Below are 20,154 nucleotides of genomic sequence, written 5' to 3'. Positions count from 1 at the left end.
CGGACTGAACGCGAGCCCGCGAGCTCAGGTGGGATTAATCAGGTCTGATGGGCGCGCGGAGCCTCGCGGTGCTGCTGAGGCCTTCGCGGACCGGCCCGGGCTCGGAAATACCAGCGCTGCTTTTTGTTTAACGTCATGTTTGTGTTATTATGTGACTGGTTGCTGATGTTTTACTTGTGTTTATAACACGGAGCGACGTGTCAGTGAGATTCACGCGGGGACAGCAGCTTCCAGGCCGAGGACAAGAGGCGTAAACAATGAAACAGCAGAAACGCGCTGCTGCGTGACTTTAAAGACAGCTCTACTCTCAATCTGCAGTACAAGTTCTTAGTTACTCTCCGACGGGGACCCGTGACGTCACCTTTCTCTCTGGTTCCGTGATCAGCTGATGTTCTGCAGGAGAACCTGCGCTCAGCTGTGTATGACGTCACGCTGCGGTTCCACCGTGACACCAGCAGGTGGCGGCGCAGCTCTGACGGTTTTACACCCTCACGAGAAGAAGAAACGGCTGGCTGTGCGCATGCGTGTCTTGGCAGCTTGCAGTCCTTGCGGTACCGGTTCGGCTCGGCTCGCTGTGATCTGGATGATGAGGCTGCTCCTGCGGAGGCTCCGGCCGCTCAGCGGGACGCCGGGCTTCCTCTCCGCCGCCTCAGAGCGCTCCTTCAGCGGCTCACCGCCGCCGCTGCCCGCCGCCCGGGTCCGGAGCGCCTTCGTGGAGTTTTTCCGGGACAAACACGGACACCTGCCGGTCCCGTCCTCCCCGGTCCGGCCCAGAGGAGACCCGAGCCTGCTGTTCGTCAACGCCGGCATGAACCAGGTCAGTACAGACCCGACCCGGTCCGGGGGTACCGGGAGATTTCAAAATAAGAGCCTGTCAGAGGCTGACTGCGGATCGATTAGACTTTATTGATGTTTCGTTTTATTGAATATTTTAGTCCAGATTAACAACAGTTGTCACACCTGTGCAGGTAAACACAGATGGCGGGGGAGGAAGTGGTCTGCGTATATGTCCTTCTGTGTGTATGTTTTATTGTGTGTGCGCGCGTGTGAGAAGCACTTTTTTTAAAAAAAAAACCTTGTGATTTAACCAATCAGAGCCTTCTCTCCATCTTTGTGTGGCGCTCACAGTTCAAGCCCATCTTCCTGGGCACAGCGGACCCTCGTAGCAACATGGCGTCGTACCGCCGCGTGGTCAACAGCCAAAAATGCGTCCGAGCCGGCGGCAAACACAACGACCTGGATGACGTGGGCCGGGACGGCTACCACCACACCTTCTTTGAGATGCTGGGAAACTGGTCGTTTGGAGACTATTTCAAGGTGGGTCCCCTTCCTGTTTTCTTTAAGGTGGGAGTTTACTTCCTGTTTAAAAGAGGCTCACTCTGCTCTGTGTGCACTCAGGAGGAAGCGTGTCAGATGGCATGGAGCCTCCTCACAGAGCATTACGGGATACCTGCTGACAGGCTGTATGTCTCTTATTTTGGCGGTGATGCAGCAGCAGGGTTGCCAGCGGATGAGGATACACGGAACATCTGGCTGGAGATCGGGTAGGTGCACATCTGTCTGCAGCTGGGGCCGCACTGCTACAGGTCAGCTGACCCTTGCTGTCCCTTCAGGGTCCCCACCCACCGTCTGCTGCCATTCGGACTCAAGGACAACTTTTGGGAGATGGGGGACACGGGGCCCTGTGGTCCCTGCACCGAGATCCACTACGACCACGTCGGTGGGCGAGAGGCGGCGGCGCTCGTCAACGCTGACAGCCCAGAGGTGGTGGAGATCTGGAACCTGGTCTTCATGCAGTACAACAGGTACTGTACATGACTCACCTAGACCTTTTAATCTGCCTGAGACCACTTTAGTCCACATGAGACTACCTTAGTCATAAGATAGTTTCAAAGTTTAAAAATCAAAATATCAAATATCAAACGAAGAACATGAGGAGTGGAAGAGAACGGGGATCAAAAATATTTATTATGCCTCACATAGAACTGGGAAAAAAAGAGGAGTGGCCATTCTGATACCAAACAAGCTTTTGAGTTTACTGGAGAACATAAAGAGGGAAGATTTGTGTTGGTGAAAGGGAAAATGGAACAGCAAGACGTCACGCTGTGTAATATATACCGTATTTTCACGACCATAAGACGCACTGTGCTAAAAGGCGCAGTCTCAGTTATGTGTGCCATTACTGTATTTAACACACACATAAGGCGCACTGGATTATAGGGCGCATACAAGTACCGTATGCGTATTTAAAAATAAAGCGGGAGCAAACCTGAGTTCGGTACCTTACTCACATTTTTATTACCAGTAATCGTCATCATCAACAACACACAAGCATACAAGTGTGCGTATTTAAAAATAAAGCAGGAGCAAAACAAAGTTTGGTACTCACATTTTTATCATCAATCAAACCCATGGAAGTCCTCATCCTCTGTGTCTGAATTGAACAGCTGCGCTAAATCTTCATCAAACATGCCAGGTTCACTGTCTTCACTGTCAGAGTCACTTTCCGTGCCGTGCGGCTCCTCGGAAATGATGCCGGCTTTTGCGAAAGCTCGAACAACAGTGCCAGCAGACATGTTAGCCCAAGCATCTACAATCCATTGGCAAATTGTGGCGTAACTCGCCCGGCGCAGGTTTCCACTCTTGGTTAAACTGTGGTCTCCATCGGTCATCCATCGCTGGATGTGTTTGTCGCCGATGTGTTTGCTGCAGTAGGAGCGGAAGATGGCCAGCTTTTCCTTATAATCCGCTGGAAGTTGCTGCGCTACCGTAGTCCTGGTCCGGATGGAAAAATGGCACCGTTTCATAAAAAGTGAAAGTGAAACTGCTTTTAGCCGAATGGTGACCGTCGAAACGCTTCTCCCGCTCGTTCTTTGCTCGATGATCGCCTTATGTCCGCGGAAACTCAGCTGCGTCTTCTTGACCTGCCGGAGCTTGTTTTCCAGCTTCCTCCACTTGCGAACCATCGATTCATTAATCTTAAATTCTCTCGCCGCTGCTCGATTTCCATGTTCCTCCGCGTAGCTGATGGCCTTCAGTTTAAACTGTGCTTCGTAAGCGTGTCTCTTTGCCATTTTCAGGGTTGTTAAAACAACGATGTCCTGCATAACGCACATACCTGTTCTTTTATACAGGTATGTGCAATAAAGTCAACGCACACACTTCACCCTTTAGCGTTCTCATGGTGTTCTCTACTACGTCCTCCTTACAACACACAGGGCGCACTGCGCTATAGGGCGCGCCGCACTTTTTGAAGAAAATCTAAGACTTTTAAGTGCGCCTTATGGTCGTGAAAATACGGTATGCACCCCCTGGTAGTAGTACAGGGTTCTTTAAGGAGATATTCAGGCTTATTGCCGCAGAAAGTGTTGGAACATGTATATGTGCAGGAGATTTCAATTCTCCATCCAAAATGGGATACAACTAGCCGAGACCGGAGGGGAACTAAATTAGAGAAACAAGTATAAACAATGCTGAGTTGGGGCTTATAGATATTTGGAGATATTTACACAAAAATGAACGCATTACATTTTATTCAGCGAGACGTGATATGTACTCGAGGATTGATTATTGTTTTACTTTTAGTAAAGATCTCCACAGAGTGAAGGATTGTTTAATAGGACAGAGATTTATCTGATCATTCGGGATTACTATGAGGATTGGGTTTAAAGCTAGCCCCAGAAATATGGCGTCATTTTTGTGCCACTATTCTGAGCGCACGTAAAAAAAGTTTGCAGGTGCAAGTGTTTCATTTTGAGGAGAAATTTATTTTGAGCGAAGAAAAGCTGAATTTGAGTGAACAAAATTCATTGCTGCGTGCAAAAACTGTATTTCAGTGTTTGCTATTATCCACACACACACACACACACACACACACACACACACACACACACACACACACACAACAGCAGCCCCTCTCACTCAGTTTTTGCATTTGCGCTCGCTCGCATTGTGTCGCTCGCGCTCTCAACATTTCTGCCCGTGTGCGCTCAACTCTTTCTCTACACCGTTATATCTGTGCCACAAAACCAGCCAATCACAGACTTGGATGCAAAAAAATCTGATTGGCTGTTTTGGTCTCCAATCAGCTCGAAATGACGAAATGCAATATCCCAGAATGCATTTGGTCCAAAACTCAAAGGAAGCAGTGGCGGAGGGACACAGAGGGGCGGAGTTTGAAATGTTACTCTTTCTGGGTCACAAAATAAACTTTTAAGATATTTTCATGTGAGAATGTTTCTGTGTAAACTTCAAATATCTGCTCGACTCATCAAGACATCACATATTTGCATAAGTGCTCTAACGTTTTTGGAGATGCCTGTTACCCACCAGCTGACCGGGTGGTCACTCGGGTTAAACATAATATAAAAGGCTGAACTGACAAAAAATCACCGACTACACCACCAGGTGTTACAGCAAAAACCATAAAGCCTTTGAACTAAAACAAACGCTGTTGTGACGGTGATGTACACTGTGTTGTTGGTATATATGTATGATTTGTATCACCTTCATGTTTCCCTCTCACCACATATCCAAACCGACATCATGACCAGCAGCTAAAGCATGCCTTAGGGGTAAAATTATTGCAAAATGTGCAGTCCTAAAGAAGGTGAGAGCAAAAATTGGAGCAACTGCACACCGTTACAAGGTGCCCCCGTGTGTTGGAGCAGATGAGGCCGGTTAAACAGGAGATCCACAAAATTTTAAGTGAAGAAATTGAAAGAAAATTAAAATATAATAGACAACGGTGGTATGAGGCAGGACCCAAAGCTGCTAGGCTATTATCATGGAGACTCAGGAGGCAACAACATTCATAAAGTTCGAAATCTAAAAACAAATAAGATAACTAATAAACTCGAAGAAATTCAGAGCGCATTTGAAGAATATTACGCTGAGCTATACACACAACCGGGTAAAGCGGATCGTGGCTCAAGAGTTGGGAGTTCGCCTTGTAATCGGAAGGTTGCCGGTTCGAGCCCCGGCTCCGGCAGTCTCGGTCGTTGTGTCCTTGGGCGAGACACTTCACCCGTTGCCTACTGGTGGTGGTCAGAGGGCCCGGTGGCGCCAGTGTCCGGCAGCCTCGCCTCTGTCAGTGCGCTACAATGTAGCTGCCATCACCAGTGTGTGAATGTGTGTGTGACTGGATGTGTAAAGCGCTTTGGGCTATATAAATACAGGCCATTTACCATTTACCATAAGATTCAGAATTTCTTATCCAGCTTAGATCTGCCATTTATAGGTAAGCAGCAGAATGAAAAACTCGTCAGAGAAATATCAGCAGAAGAGCTCAACATTGGGATCTCAAAACTCAAGACTTTTAAAGCCCAGGATGTGATGGATTCCCACCAGAGTGGTATAGGCAGATGAGGGAACCCTTAATCCCACTACTAAAGGCCTCTTTTAATTACACTCTGAGTGGGGGGGCGCTCCCACCATCGTGGTGGGAGGTGTATATCTCTGTCATACCAAAAGCAGGGAAGGATAAAACTGATCCCAGATGTTAGAGACCTCTTATCGTGTTAAATATAGACTACAAACTATTTGCCCTGATTTTGGCTAGGAGGTTGAGTACATTGATGCCCATGCTGGAGGATCAAACAGGCGTCATTGGTAACAGACAAACACACGATAATATCAGAAGGGCCATTCATATTATTGGCCAGATACTTAAAGGGAAAACTGGAACAGTTCTCATTGGGCTTGATGCGGAAAAGGCATACGATACGGTCAGGTGGGAGTTTCTGTTTCATGTGTTGAAGAGATTTGGGCTATGTGACGGGTTTATTCAGTGTATAAGAATGATTTATATGTCTCCAACAGCGAGGATCAAAGTTAATGGAAGCCTTTCAAATCGGATAACACTACAACGTGGCTGCAGGCAGGGCTGCCCGTTGAGCCCGCTGCTCTTTAACCTTTTCATTGAGCCGTTGGCTCAATGCATCAGGGAAGACACTCGAGGGGGTTACAACGGGGATGGCGTGCTGGTAACACTAGGAAACCTGGAAGAGGGAATTCCTCTGCTATGGAAATACTGGAAGAATATGGCAGACTGTCTGGTTATAGACTAAACATTCAAAAAACTCACATCTTGACGTTCTTTTTTTAACCCCTCAAGACAATTGGTAGCAAGATATAGATTCGGATGGCATCAATCTCAAATGGAGTATTTGGGGATCCTGCTGACAAAAGACCTTGCATTGTTATATGAAGTTAATTATAATCGGGCGAACAAGAAGATATATGAAGATCTGGAGAGGTGGGGTCTGCTCCACCTCGATCTGGGCAGCAGAGTTAGCGATAAAGATAAATATCCTCCCAAAGCTGCTATATTTGTTTGCAGCACTTCCACTGGAGGTTCCAGCAAAACAATTTAGGGAGTGGGATATGCATTGCTCAAGATTCATATGGGGAAATAAAAGGCCGAGAGTGAGATATGCAACAATGCAGCTGCCTGGTGAGCGGGGGGGCATGGCTCTACCGTGCTTTGAGGATTACTATCTGGCAGCCCAGATCAGACCTCTGTGCTGGTGTAACTCTAAGTTTGAGGCAAAATGGAAGCACATTGAGCTTTCTTTGATGGATTTCCCAATACAGTCTGTTCTGGGGTCTCTTGAGAGTTTGCGACAGGCATATCAGATGCAAAATTTATGTGTAAGTTTTTCCCTGAAAAAATGTGCAGATGTGATTACAATTCTTTGTGTTAACTCATTCACTGCCAGCCATTGGCAGTGAATGAGTTAAACCCATTGACTCATTCACTGCAATTGACGGCTATAGACGTCAATGGCAGTGAATGAGTTAATAGGGAAATAGGGTTGCTGGGATGGCCAGCGTATCTCCCACGCTTCCTTCCAGCATTGTTAGAACATAAATTCAGGGAGTGGTCCAGGCATGGAATCACTGCGATCTGTAAGATAGTGAAGCATGGGGAGCTGATCAATTTTGAGGACGTGTCAGATTTACGAGATCGGCAGGGAAGATTTTTATCGTTACCTACAGGTTCGGAGCTTCTTCCGGAAGGAAATTAGAATGCTTGACGCAGATGCTAGTGGGGTGATCCAAATATTTGTGGATGCTTATGGTGAGAACCTTATAAGAGGTACTATAGGCAAAGTGTACAGAAGTTTCATATCTATGAAAAAGAGCTCAACAACATATGTCAGTCATTGATTATATAAAGCACCTCGAGGCATAAATTCTTTAACATGGCGAGATTTTGGATGGCAGAATTTAAGTAGATTCTTCATCACACCAAAGCAGAAATCCAAAATAAGTGGTTCAGGCGCTTCGAGGGAGTGCGGGGAGGTCGCTGCAGGTTGCTTCCATGTCTTCTGGTCATGCCCTAAACTGAAGACCTTTTGGGAAGAGATAAATACTGGTGGATGTGCTTGAAGTAACACTGGACTTCTCCTTTAGTACCATGTACCTTGGGAAAACTCCTGAAAATAATTATGGTTGCATGCAAAAAGGCGATTACTAAATGTTGGTTGCAGACAAGCCCCCCCACACGGAAGCTGGTCATAGACATTATTAACGTAATCCATCATATGGAATAGATTACCTTCTCACTGCAGCTGCAGAGGGAGAAAGGAGAGAGACTTTGGGAAAGATGGGATCGTTACACTTTAACGTTCTCAAGAACCAGACGTTTTGATCTCAGTTTGTCCATTTATTCCGTAACACAGGCAAACGGGCCGTTAACTCAGGGGAGAGTGCCCTCATATAACACCTCACTTCAGCCGCGTACAGTCACACAACAACGAAGACCCCCTCCCTTTCCTGCACACATTAACTCCCTTTTTCCTGCAGCACAACCAAGTATGTATCTTAAAGAAACAACAACAGCGTGCAGAGATAACCAACCTGTCACTGTAAAATAACATTTAACCATCGTTACAATATGTTAAAACTAGAAAGTGATACCTATGTGATGCAGAGGAAGACCCGCGATTTTGTTTGAATGGAACATTACCTGTGTAATATGTGTAAGTAAAACAAGGTGATGTGTAGTTGGGGCTGGGCGATATATCGAGGTTCTTTAAAAATATCGATATATTTTTATACGAGATATAAAATGTGACAATATCGTTTATATCAATATAGTCTATGTTACGTTATAATTATAGTTGTGGAGCCATAGGTTTGCCTCTCTTTCGTCCACTTTTGTCTCTACGCAACGTTACTCGGCCTCGCCTCTCCTTCACTGAACACAGCTCCCCCTCCTCCCCCATCGCTTCGCCTGCAGGCAGCGACAAGCTGGACACGGCAAATCTCCGTTAACGAGTTACTGCGCATCGCCCCGTGCGTGGGGCTGGACGGCGTCAACGTGCTAACAAGCTAACCACGCTAACGAGCTAACCACGCTAACGCCATGCATGGCCTGAAATCCTTTCATTTTCTCAAAAGTTGACAGCGCGCCTTATGTATGAATTCTGGTTGTGCTTGATGGCCGCGAACCGATTTTATGTGCTGCACGGTGCTCAGCAATCTGTCAAAAAATGTTTTAGTACAACTTTGCTAAGCTACGGAGGCTTGATGGATTGTCGGAGCATTACGGCTACCGAGGAGCCTCGCGGAGTGATACGTACTGTGCTTCCTTTTTTTTTTCTCTCTCTCTTTTTTGTGTCCTGTTTGGATCTTTAGCATCAGAATTGTTGTCTTAAGGCCAAGAAAGATGCCAAGCGGATTTATTTTACCAAGTGGATCATCATGGCCTTGCCATATTGGTCCATTTGATTGACCTTTATTATAATTATGAATTTATTTTATTTTCAGTTGCTACAAACGGGACAGACATGACTGGGGGATAGGACAGGGAGAAAGAATGAAAGAAAGAGAGGGAGAGAAAGAAAACCAAAGGGGAGAAGAGACGGTGAGAAGGGGGGGAAGAAAGAAAAAAAAAAAGAAAAAAGAAAAAAAACACCTGGGTCACCTGTATGGAGAAAAAAAACAGAAGAGAAAGCAAACAACAAAGAGCAACATAATAAAAAAAACGGCACCATCACAATAAACTAGCTAGCAGTAGATATCAGTAGATACTAAATAATAAACGATATTGTGCAGCACGCAAGATAGACAGCGCACAATGTGCTTTGAGGCAGCAGCCAAGAAAGCTGTAGTCCGCGTCTGTGAATACCCGTGTGTACACCTGTGTGCATACCTGTGTGGATCAGCATGCTTGCATTCCAAAGGTTTCTCCATGTAACGATCTGCTAGGGAGTGTGGGGAGCCACAGCCCCGTCCCCCAGGGTATGAAGCAGGTATGGAGGAGATCAAAACTCCAGACATCCAGAGGCCCCCAGAACACAAGAGACCAAGGAAGACCAACAGAGGGGCAGCCGCGCCACTGTCCCAGAAAGAGCTGAGGAGAGTCCCAGATGAGGGCTCACTCAGCAGCCGCGGAGCAGAAGCCAGGGGGAGTTGCAGTGACGCGCCCGTGAGCTCCGCCGGCAGCCAGCTGCGCCTGAGTGACCGAGCCCCAGGCCGAGAGGCCGAGGGCACCCCACCTCCGAAGTGGCCCGAGCGAGCCCCAGGCTCCAGGCCCCGATAAGCGGCCGCCAAGGAGTGAGCCGGTGTGTACCTGGACGCCCATCCCCGGACACAAAGAACCACCAACGCACCGACACCTGAGGGAGTCCGCCACTGGCAGGGGAACCTTGGAGGGCCTGAGATGTCCCCAGAGAGGTGGCGTCTGATACCCAACCTGACATATAGACACAGACATACAGGCACACACAGACACAAACATCCATTCCCACCCTCATGCTCTCATATACACTTACTCCACACTCAACCAACGTGGAGACAGACATAAAGAGACGTTGTACACACGATCACACTCCCCAAGCGTACTCTACGAACCGGGTCTAGGTACCCTTGCCCCTGGGGGGGGGGAACTGCACCCAGACCCAGGTGGTGTTACCCTTTTCCCTGCAGTGGGGGGAGGCAGACCGCCCCGACTCCGCAGCAGCAGGGAGGCCCCACACTCCAGACCGCAGTCGGACGGCCAACTCCTCCTCCTAGCCCCCCCGCTCCAGCAGGCCGCAGAGAATGGGGGTGAGAGAAGACTCCAAACCTCCCTCCACCCGCTCATTGTAGTGTTGATGCATGTGTGTTCTAAGGTGCATTTAAAACCCAGGAGGGCATGGAGCTACCTGCCAGAGAGCAGCAGGTAAGCGCATGGTCCCTCCTGCTAGCCCTCAATGTCTACGTGTATTTAACATTGAGAGGTGGGCAACGATGCCAGGGGTGGGGTGTACACCCTGATGGTAATTTGGAGTCCGTGTATCGTGCCCACCCCCAAGATCCTATATGTATGTGTAATGAGAGTGTGAGTAATGTGAATGTCTAAGTTGTGGGATAAAATTGAGGCAGAGGCAGCCAGAAGGGGACGGGGGGGTGGCCTCCTCTGCACCCTGGTGACATACCCCTACTCCAAGGCCCTGCATGTGTGGGTGGTTGTGGTGGAGCGGGAAGAGGGAGGCAGCTGGAGATGGGCAGGGAAGGAAGGGAGGGGCAAGTGACCCCTCCCTGGGGCCAGCTCCCCCGCTGACCTCAGTAGGCACCCCCATACTCCGCGACCCGCCAGGGAAAGGGGGCCCAGGCCCATCCAGACCGGGGCCCAGTGCAGCAGCGCCCCCCGGCCCCACAGAGCCTGGCACAGTCCACCCAACCCCACCACAGAGAAAACCAGGCTGAGATCTTCCTCCACCTCTCCTGTATCTCCCCCTCCCACGTACGGTGCTTCAACGTAATATTACCGTACTGTGTGTGTATGGCAAACTTTAAAGCACTGGGCGGGCCCCACACTTTGGGAAGGTCTGCTTTAGTCCATGTGTAGTTACTTTAGTCCATGTGTAGTTACTTTAGAGTCCATGCGTAGTTACTTTAGAGTCCATGCGTAGTTACTTTAGAGTCCATGCGTAGTTACTTTAGAGTCCATGCGTAGTTAATTTAGTCCATGCGTAGTTACTTTAGAGTCCATGCGTAGTTACTTTAGAGTCCATGCGTAGTTACTTTAGAGTCCATGTGTAGTTACTTTAGTCCATGTGTAGTTACTTTAGAGTCCATGCGTAGTTACTTTAGAGTCCATGCGTAGTTACTTTAGAGTCCATGCGTAGTTACTTTAGTCCATGCGTAGTTACTTTAGAGTCCATGCGTAGTTACTTTAGTCCATGCGTAGTTACTTTAGAGTCCATGTGTAGTTACTTTAGAGTCCATGCGTAGTTACTTTAGTCCATGTGTAGTTACTTTAGAGTCCATGTGTAGTTACTTTAGAGTCCATGTGTAGTTACTTTAGTCCATGTGTAGTTACTTTAGAGTCCATGCGTAGTTACTTTAGAGTCCATGTGTAGTTACTTTAGAGTCCATGCGTAGTTACTTTAGTCCATGCGTAGTTACTTTAGAGTCCATGTGTAGTTACTTTAGAGTCCATGTGTAGTTACTTTAGAGTCCATGTGTAGTTACTTTAGAGTCCATGTGTAGTTACTTTAGTCCATGTGTAGTTACTTTAGAGTCCATGTGTAGTTACTTTAGTCCATGTGTAGTTACTTTAGAGTCCATGTGTAGTTACTTTAGAGTCCATGCGTAGTTACTTTAGAGTCCATGTGTAGTTACTTTAGAGTCCACGTGTAGTTACTTTAGTCCATGCGTAGTTACTTTAGAGTCCATGCGTAGTTACTTGAGTCCATGTGTAGTTACTTGAGTCCATGTGTAGTTACTTTAGAGTCCATGCGTAGTTACTTTAGAGTCCATGTGTAGTTACTTTAGTCCATGCGTAGTTACTTTAGAGTCCATGCGTAGTTACTTTAGAGTCCATGCGTAGTTACTTTAGAGTCCATGCGTAGTTACTTTAGAGTCCATGCGTAGTTACTTGAGTCCATGTGTAGTTACTTTAGAGTCCATGCGTAGTTACTTTAGAGTCCATGCGTAGTTACTTGAGTCCATGTGTAGTTACTTGAGTCCATGTGTAGTTACTTTAGAGTCCATGTGTAGTTACTTTAGTCCATGTGTAGTTACTTTAGAGTCCATGCGTAGTTACTTTAGAGTCCATGTGTAGTTACTTTAGAGTCCATGTGTAGTTACTTTAGAGTCCATGTGTAGTTACTTTAGAGTCCATGCGTAGTTACTTTAGTCCATGTGTAGTTACTTTAGAGTCCATGTGTAGTTACTTTAGAGTCCATGCGTAGTTACTTTAGAGTCCATGCGTAGTTACTTTAGAGTCCATGTGTAGTTACTTGAGTCCATGTGTAGTTACTTTAGAGTCCATGCGTAGTTACTTTAGAGTCCATGTGTAGTTACTTGAGTCCATGTGTAGTTACTTGAGTCCATGTGTAGTTACTTTAGAGTCCATGCGTAGTTACTTTAGAGTCCATGCGTAGTTACTTTAGAGTCCATGCGTAGTTACTTTAGAGTCCATGCGTAGTTACTTTAGTCCATGCGTAGTTACTTTAGAGTCCATGTGTAGTTACTTTAGAGTCCATGCGTAGTTACTTTAGAGTCCATGTGTAGTTACTTTAGAGTCCATGTGTAGTTACTTTAGAGTCCATGCGTAGTTACTTTAGAGTCCATGCGTAGTTACTTGAGTCCATGTGTAGTTACTTGAGTCCATGCGTAGTTACTTTAGAGTCCATGTGTAGTTACTTTAGTCCATGCGTAGAGCACTTCCTTTGTCTTGAATCTTGGTCCCATCCCGTCTCAGGGAGGTGGACCACAGTCTGCGGCTGCTGCCCCAGGTCAGCGTGGATACTGGGATGGGTCTGGAGAGACTGGTGAGCGTCCTGCAGGGCAAAACCTCCAACTATGACACAGATCTGTTCACACCGCTGCTGCACGCCATCCACCAGGTATGCCGGCACACACAAGAGCACACACAGGTGTCCTGCACAGGTTGTCATGGTGACACGTGTACCATGTCCTCAGAGGTCGGGGGTGGAGCCGTATAGGGGCAGGATGGGGGCGGTGGATGTTGGTCAGGTGGATCTGGCCTACAGAGTCGTAGCTGACCACGTCCGGACATTATCGGTGTGCATCGCTGACGGAGTTTACCCGGGCATGTCAGGAGCCGAGTGAGTCACCTACCAATCAGCTGTCAGCGTGACGCCAGAAGCAGGCATCTTATGTTTACCTGTGTGTGGGTGTCAGGTTGGTGCTGAGGAGGATTTTACGGCGGGCGGTTCGGTTCTGTGTCGAGGTCCTTCGTGCTCCCCAGGGAACGCTCGCCAGCCTAGTTCCCACCGTCGCCGACCTGCTGGTAAAACGCCATCCCATAATGCCTCTGAACTGACATTATTTTGCATTTTACAGTAAATTGAAGGCTGTTTTATCGATTACCTGGTTTCTGTTGCCAGGGTAACATTTATCCAGAGCTGCACCAGGAGACAGACCGGGTGAGTTTGTATTATGACCTCTGACCTCATCGCTCCTGACTTTCAGAGTCAGATCATGAAAGTTGGGTCACGTGATATAGCAGGAAATTGTCATCAGATGGTGTTTGTCTTCCAGATTGTGGACATCATCAACGAGAACGAGGCTCACTTCCTGTCGTCTCTGCAGCAGGGCAGCAGGCTGATCGAGCGCACGCTTAGCAGGAAGGACTACAAACATGGAGTCTTCCCCGGTCAGTCCAGGTCCAGACTCTGACACGTGAACACACCTCGTGAACACACCTGAGTTAATCAGGATGTTAATGAAGCCTTTAATTAACAGTCTGAGGTTGACGATGGCCTGAGCCGAGCCCACCTGTTGGGCTCAGGTGTTCATACCTGGTTAATTATTTCCTTTCTTCCGGCAGCCTCAGTGGCTTGGTCTCTCCACCGGGACCTGGGCTTCCCTCTGGACCTGGTGGACCTGATCCTGGAGGAAAGGGGGGTCCATGTAGACCGCCAGGAGCTGGACCGCCTGATTGCCGAGAACCAGAAGGTGGGGCTTAATTCACTCGTCTTAATCTGGAAACAGTGAGGGCTTTTACTGTGAAGGACAGAGAAGGCTGCTTTTATTCTGAAAAGACAAAGGTTTTCATTGCCTACTGGAATGAGATCCACACACCTGTCTGTGTGTCTCAGGTGGCTTTAGAGCTTCAGGCAGGTGACCGTGCCCAGGTGACACTGGACGTCCTCAGTCTGACGGAGCTGCAGCGTCTTGGCGTTCCTCACACCGACGACAGTCTCAAATATGACTACCGCCTGGCCGAGGGTCGATACGGTATGTTCCACCTGCACAGGTAACACACCTGAGCCTCGGTGGTCAGCTAATGATGTCCACATACTTCCTCCCAGTGTTCCCACCGTGCCGTGCGACAGTTCTCGCACTCTACGACGGGCAGGCTTTGGTGTCGGAGGTCTCCGAGGGTCAGCGCTGCAGCGTCATACTGGACCGTACCTGCTTCTACGCCGAGCAGGGGGGCCAGTCACATGACCAGGGCTACTTCACCCTGTATGAGCTGCAGGTCAGCAGGCGCCTCCCTCAGTGCATCGTGAGAAACATTTTTGTGTCCCTATGACTCCACCTCTTTCCTGTCTCTCAGGACGTGCTCTTTCCTGTGGAGGCGGTGGTCCGGGCGGGGGGCTACGTGGTCCATCGGGTCACCGTGGCCGACAACCTGAAGACCGGCGACCAGCTCCAGCTGCACCTGGATCAGGTAAAAAGCTGGGTTCAATTGACATTTAAAGGGGCAGTTCACTAAGGGCCAGAGTAACGGTGTGTGCACAGCCCAGCGCTCCCACACACGGACCGAACACGAGCAGCATGAAATCGGAGCTGTGGCATCAAAGTGCTTGATTGCAGCTTCGATTGCTCTCAGGCCGCTGTCGCTCTGAAGCTCAGTTAGTTCGGTCTGAAGGTGAAACAACAATGCAAAAACCAGCAGCACGAAAAGTTCGGCAGCAAAAAACCTCGACTACTCAACAGCGATGGAGACGCTACGGTCATCTGAACGGAGAATCTCGGGCTCGCTTCGTTAAATTTGTTGAGCCGCCACGTGTTGGCTTTAAAGCATCTGTGACCTCTGTGTCAGCGTCCACAGTTTGATATCAGTCACATCACTGCGGCGACTCTTGGTGGGTCGATCTCTCTTTACGTCTTTTACTTTAGGAGGAAGAGAAACATATTTGAGCACATTAAACACCCACATTTATTCACATGTGGACCCGATGCTTTGGACAAACGGTGATGGCTCCAAAGTCGGGCTGGGATCATCTCTCCGCTCATCACATCTAACCTTCAGTTTAATCAGAGCACAATTCTGTGACCACGATGAACAAAAGCGGTGAGAATTCTCGAATTCCTCCATCAACCTCAAATCCTGGACGAGTGAAACAGATTGATTCCCTGCGACGCTGACTCGAGGCACCGCCTCCTCCAGAATTGCCTTGGGTCTGGTGGCGACTCTGTCACCTCCACCTGTGCTGATCTCACTCTTTACCGTCGGCGCTGTGTCGTGTAGCCGTGTTCAGTTTCTTTGTTGCTGCCTTTCATGATTTGATCTCACCTTGTAAGAGTGTTTCTTGTTTCCTCTGCTGACTTCCTGTTTCCTGTTGGGGTTCCAGGTGCACAGGCTGTCCTGCATGGTTAAGCACACGGCCACGCACATCCTGAACTTCGCCCTGAGGAAGGTTCTGGGTGCTTCGGTGCAGCAGCGAGGCTCGCACGTGTCGGCCGATCGCCTTCGCTTCGATTTCAGCGTAAAGGTCAGGCCGCCATTCGTGAGCCCGACAATGGCGGCATGGTGCAGGCCGCGCAGGTTCTGATGCGTCTGTGTGTTGTCCTCAGGGCTCTCTGAGCGTGTCACAGCTGCAGCAAGTGGAAAGGTGCGTTAATGACATCATCTCAGCCAATCAGATCGTTCACAGTCAGGAGCTTCCCCTCCAGAGAGCTCGCGGCATCAGCGGCCTGAGGACAGTGGATGAGGTGAGCTCAGACTTCGCATTTTGGGTCACCTGCTGTCTCACCTGCTGTCTCACCTGCCACCGTCACCTGTTTCTGCAGGTGTATCCTGATCCTGTTCGGGTCGTGTCAGTGGAGCTGCCGGTGACCGAGCTTCTGGACAAACAGTCGGACAGACAGACGTCTGTGGAGCTCTGCTGTGGAACGTGAGTCTGTGCTCACCTGGACACAGACACACACACACACACAGACAGCTGAACGGGCTTGTATGTGTGTCTATCTTATTGAGGACCTTCATTGACATAACCCTGACACTAAAACCACATTTTGAGTCTCAAAAAGGCTTCAAACTTGTGAGGACCGGTGTGTGTGACTGTTGGTCCTCATGAAGATAGCTAGACAGGCACACACACAGGCACACACACACACACAGACAGACACACAGACAGACACACAGACACACACACACACACAGACACACACACACACACACACACAGGCACACACACACACACAGACACACACACACACAGACACACACACAGACAGACACACACAGACACACACACAGACAGACACACACACAGACACACACAGACAGACACACATATCACACAGACAGACACAGACAGACACACACACAGACACACACAGACAGACACACACACAGACAGACACACACACAGACACACACAGACAGACACACACACACAGACAGACACACACACACAGACAGACACACACACACACAGACAGACACACACACAGACAGACACACACACAGACAGACACACATATCACACAGACAGACACACACAGACAGACACACACACAGACAGACACACACACAGACACACACAGACAGACACACACACACAGACAGACACACACACACAGACAGACACACACACAGACAGACACACACACACAGACAGACACACACACACACAGACACACACAGACAGACACACACACACAGACAGACACACACACAGACAGACACACACACAGACAGACACACACACACACACAGACACACAGACAGACACACACACACAGACACACAGACACAGACAGAGACAGACACACACACACACACACACAGACAGACACACACACAGACAGACACACACACACACACACACACAGACAGACACAGACAGACACACACAGACAGACACACACAGACACACACACACACACACAGACAGACACACACACACAGACAGAGACAGACACACAGACACAGACAGACACACAGACACACACACACAGACAGACACACACACACAGGCACAGACAGACACTGGCACACACACAGGCACACAGACAGACACACACACACACACACAGACAGACACACAGACACACACACACAGACAGACACACACACACAGGCACAGACAGACACACACACACACACAGGCACAGACACACAGACAGACACACACGCCCCTCAGGTTAAAAGGAGGTGAACATGCTTTAAATAAGAAACCAGGGGATGACGTCACAGCAGCCATTCCATCTTTTATTTACAGTTATATTACAGCTGCCATTAGTCAGGATAATCAGATGTCATGTGACCTGTCATTGTTTGAGAGGTTAAGTTTAACTAGCAGGTGTAGACGTGTCACCTGGCGCTCTGCCGGCCGTCTCTGTGTTCAGTCACCTGCTGCAGACCGGCGCCATCGAGGACCTGGTGATCGTCTCTGAGAGGCAGCTGGTGAAAGGAATCAGTCGGATCGTTGCCGTGACGGGACAGGAAGCGGCACGGGTCAGTGAAGTCATGACATAATGATTAGGTGGAATAAAATGAGACGTAGCTCTTTTAACACTCTGTGCTCTCAGGCTCGGGAGGCGGGGCACGTTTTATCTCAGGACGTCGACTCGCTGTCAGCCAGACTTGGACGCTCCGCCCCCTCCTGCCTGGACACTGCCCAGTGCTTTTCCAAGGAGGTGGGCGTCCTCTCAGATGTAAGTACGATGACCTGTCAGTCAGAGAAGCCACGCCCCTAACAATCCAAACGTTATAGAGTTTAAACAGGTGAGTTATAATCAGCAGAGGAAATATTATCTATAGACACCCAAACAGTTTGTGTATGAGGCTGTGGACTGACCCAGGAACAGCACACGTCCCAGCTTCCCGTGTGAGCCTGTGTGCACTTTGACCCTGTGCTGTGTCTCCCAGGCTGTGGATAACACCCCCATCCCACAGTGGCAGCGCAGAGAGCTGCAGAGTCGACTCCGCGCTCTGCAGAGGACGAGCAACACCGCCGTCAGGAAACTGGAGACCAGAGAGGTGAGCACGCCCTGAGACGCACGCAGGGCTAATCAATCAGAGCTGATTACACCCCCACCCATTGGTGCTCTGCTGATGATGTCATTAAACCCAGGTGATTTACGTGTGATCCACCTGACTGTGTGATGGGGGACAGTTTGAGTGTGTGGCTGCTTTGACACTCTTTTCCCATCATGCTTTTCTCAGGCGGCAGTGCAAGCTCAGGCCCTGCAGGAGAAACACGGAAGGACGGAGCTGCTGGTGGACTTGGTGGAGACCAGCTCTCTGTCAGTACGTAGAGACCGTTCCTAATGAAGCCTCACACACTTTAAATTCATGCTTTTAATCCCTGTTCAGTTTGATTCATGCAGCACAAAATCACAGAAGGTGCCTCAAGAAGCATCCTACCACTAGGTGACAGTGGGAACGAAGAACTTTCAATTCAATATATTTATGCAGCACCAACAACAGTCGCCTCACAGCGCTTTATACTGTAAGGTCGACCCTACAATAATACAGACAGAAAAACCCAACAATCATATGACCCCCTATGAGCAGCACTTTGGCGACAGTGGGAAGGAAAAACTCCCTTTTAACAGGAAGAAACCTCCGGCAGAGCCAGGCTCAGAGAGGGGCGGGGACATCTTGAGCCTGGTTCTGTCGGATCACTGAGGTTCTGCTCTGATGTGGTTCTAATGTTTCAGGTTCTGATGAAGACGGTGAACCAGCTGAGCTCCACTGCTCCTCTCAGTCATGTGATGCTGCTCGCTCACCAGAGGCATTCTGGCAAGGTTTTGTGTGCCTGTCAGGTTCCCAAGGTAACTACCATTAAGCAGCCAGGCTCCGCCCACTGTGATGTTTGTCTTAAATGTGAGGCTTAACAGGATGTGACATCAAAAAAGCCGTTCTTATTTAAACAAAGGTGTAAATGAAACTCTGAGTTTGTTAATTCTGAGATCAAACTTTTCTGCTTCCAGGAGACAGTTAAATGCTCAGTCAGTTACCGTGGTAACAGTGCTCTATTGACGGTAGCTTTCTATCACTAAAACACGGTGAACATTCTCAGAGCTGTTTGGACAATGTCTGATCAGGAAAAGGAAGCGCCTAATTGACCGCCCCTTCCTCTGCAGGTCTCGCCATCCCTCGTCGCTTCTGATTGGGCAGTGGCTGTGTGTTACCACCTCAACGGGAGCGCCGGTGGCTCAGAGGTGGTTGCCAAGGGAACAGGAAACAGCAATGACATCACCAAGGCTCTGAGGTGGGCCAAGGAGTTCGCCTCCCAGAGAATGCAGTGATGATGTCATAAAGAGACCCTCTTCTCATTGGATGATAGGCTGAGGCGAACTTTTTGAACACATGAAGTTTGATTTCAAAGAGGACAGACAGCCCTGCTCTCGATATTCTCTTTATTGTGAAAGGTTACATTATGAAACACTCAGCTAATCACAGCACAGGGAGGATTAACCAATCAGAAACCAGCACCCAGCAGGTTCATCACCTGGCGTTTCGAGGACCTCAGAGCAGCGACACGTTGAGCCACTGCAAAGACACAAACACAGGTGTTAAATCATGTGACCAAACACACCTAAATCTTTTCAAAGGTGATCCCTCACCAAGTCTGGGCTTTCAAAATAAAAGCCTGCCAGGGGTGACAACTCAGCTTAAAACCAAACTTTGTTTTTCAGAATAAAGTTTCATTTCCTGAATAAAGCTATGACCCGTCCAACCCATAGATTGGTTATAAACGAGAAACCAGCAGCTTCACATTCACCTGAAATTCCTGTTGTGAACAGGAAGTAAACATGTAGACTTTCTAAATAAGAGTCTCAGCAGCTTTAAAGGTGTCCTGCAGAGGTGCTGTGTCTTTGTTTTGGGTTTGAATATTAATAAAAAACTTTGTTCACCGTTTTGTCATTTCATTACACTCAGAGCTCCGCCTCCTTACAGGTGAGGAACCCTTCAAGGGTCATGAAAAGGTCAACTCTTAATTGCTT

The 20,154-nt window shown here is 48.7% G+C and overlaps 1 protein-coding gene and 1 pseudogene across 3 annotated transcripts; one reads left to right on the top strand and one right to left on the bottom strand.

Annotated features, from left to right (window-relative positions):
* Positions 1 to 238: 238 nt before the first annotated feature.
* aars2 (alanyl-tRNA synthetase 2, mitochondrial (putative)) lies at positions 239 to 20,064 on the top strand. Of its 3 annotated transcripts, XM_085408276.1 has the most exons (22): positions 239 to 817; positions 1,129 to 1,317; positions 1,399 to 1,544; positions 1,614 to 1,805; positions 12,701 to 12,845; positions 12,922 to 13,067; positions 13,144 to 13,252; positions 13,350 to 13,388; positions 13,504 to 13,618; positions 13,793 to 13,920; positions 14,064 to 14,202; positions 14,277 to 14,446; positions 14,525 to 14,638; positions 15,546 to 15,686; positions 15,769 to 15,906; positions 15,985 to 16,088; positions 17,548 to 17,656; positions 17,731 to 17,856; positions 18,071 to 18,181; positions 18,368 to 18,451; positions 18,865 to 18,978; positions 19,291 to 20,064. In XM_085408276.1, exons 1-22 carry the CDS (start codon positions 389 to 391, stop codon positions 19,453 to 19,455), a joined length of 3,153 nt encoding a protein of 1,050 aa, XP_085264402.1. In that variant the 5' UTR covers positions 239 to 388; the 3' UTR covers positions 19,456 to 20,064. The 3 variants fall into 3 exon arrangements, 1 of the variants encoding a protein (XP_085264402.1); XR_014911922.1 differs by lacking the exons at positions 18,865 to 18,978; positions 19,291 to 20,064 and having other exon boundaries at positions 18,071 to 18,275; positions 18,368 to 18,453; XR_014911923.1 differs by lacking the exons at positions 18,071 to 18,181; positions 18,368 to 18,451; positions 18,865 to 18,978; positions 19,291 to 20,064 and having other exon boundaries at positions 17,508 to 17,656.
* Positions 19,676 to 20,154, bottom strand: part of LOC146668958 (calpain-2 catalytic subunit-like) — a 32,775-nt pseudogene continuing 32,296 nt past the window's right edge.

This window comes from Rhamphochromis longiceps, linkage group LG6, assembly GCF_057381845.1.
Source record: "Rhamphochromis longiceps isolate RC_006_pf linkage group LG6, R_longiceps_female_GT1.1, whole genome shotgun sequence".
In the NCBI taxonomy this organism is placed as follows: domain Eukaryota; kingdom Metazoa; phylum Chordata; class Actinopteri; order Cichliformes; family Cichlidae; genus Rhamphochromis; species Rhamphochromis longiceps.
The sequence above is the reverse complement of the archived record's forward strand: the minus strand, read 5'-3'. Positions and strand labels throughout refer to the sequence as shown.

Bases quoted from the DNA above. Each gene is read 5' to 3' on its own strand.
- aars2 (XM_085408276.1), top strand. From the start codon at position 389: ATGTTCTGCAGGAGAACCTGCGCTCAGCTGTGTATGACGTCACGCTGC. The intron at 1,545-1,613 runs GTAGGTGCACAT...CTGTCCCTTCAG, and splicing joins AACATCTGGCTGGAGATCGG to GGTCCCCACCCACCGTCTGC. The intron at 12,846-12,921 runs GTATGCCGGCAC...CCATGTCCTCAG, and splicing joins TGCTGCACGCCATCCACCAG to AGGTCGGGGGTGGAGCCGTA.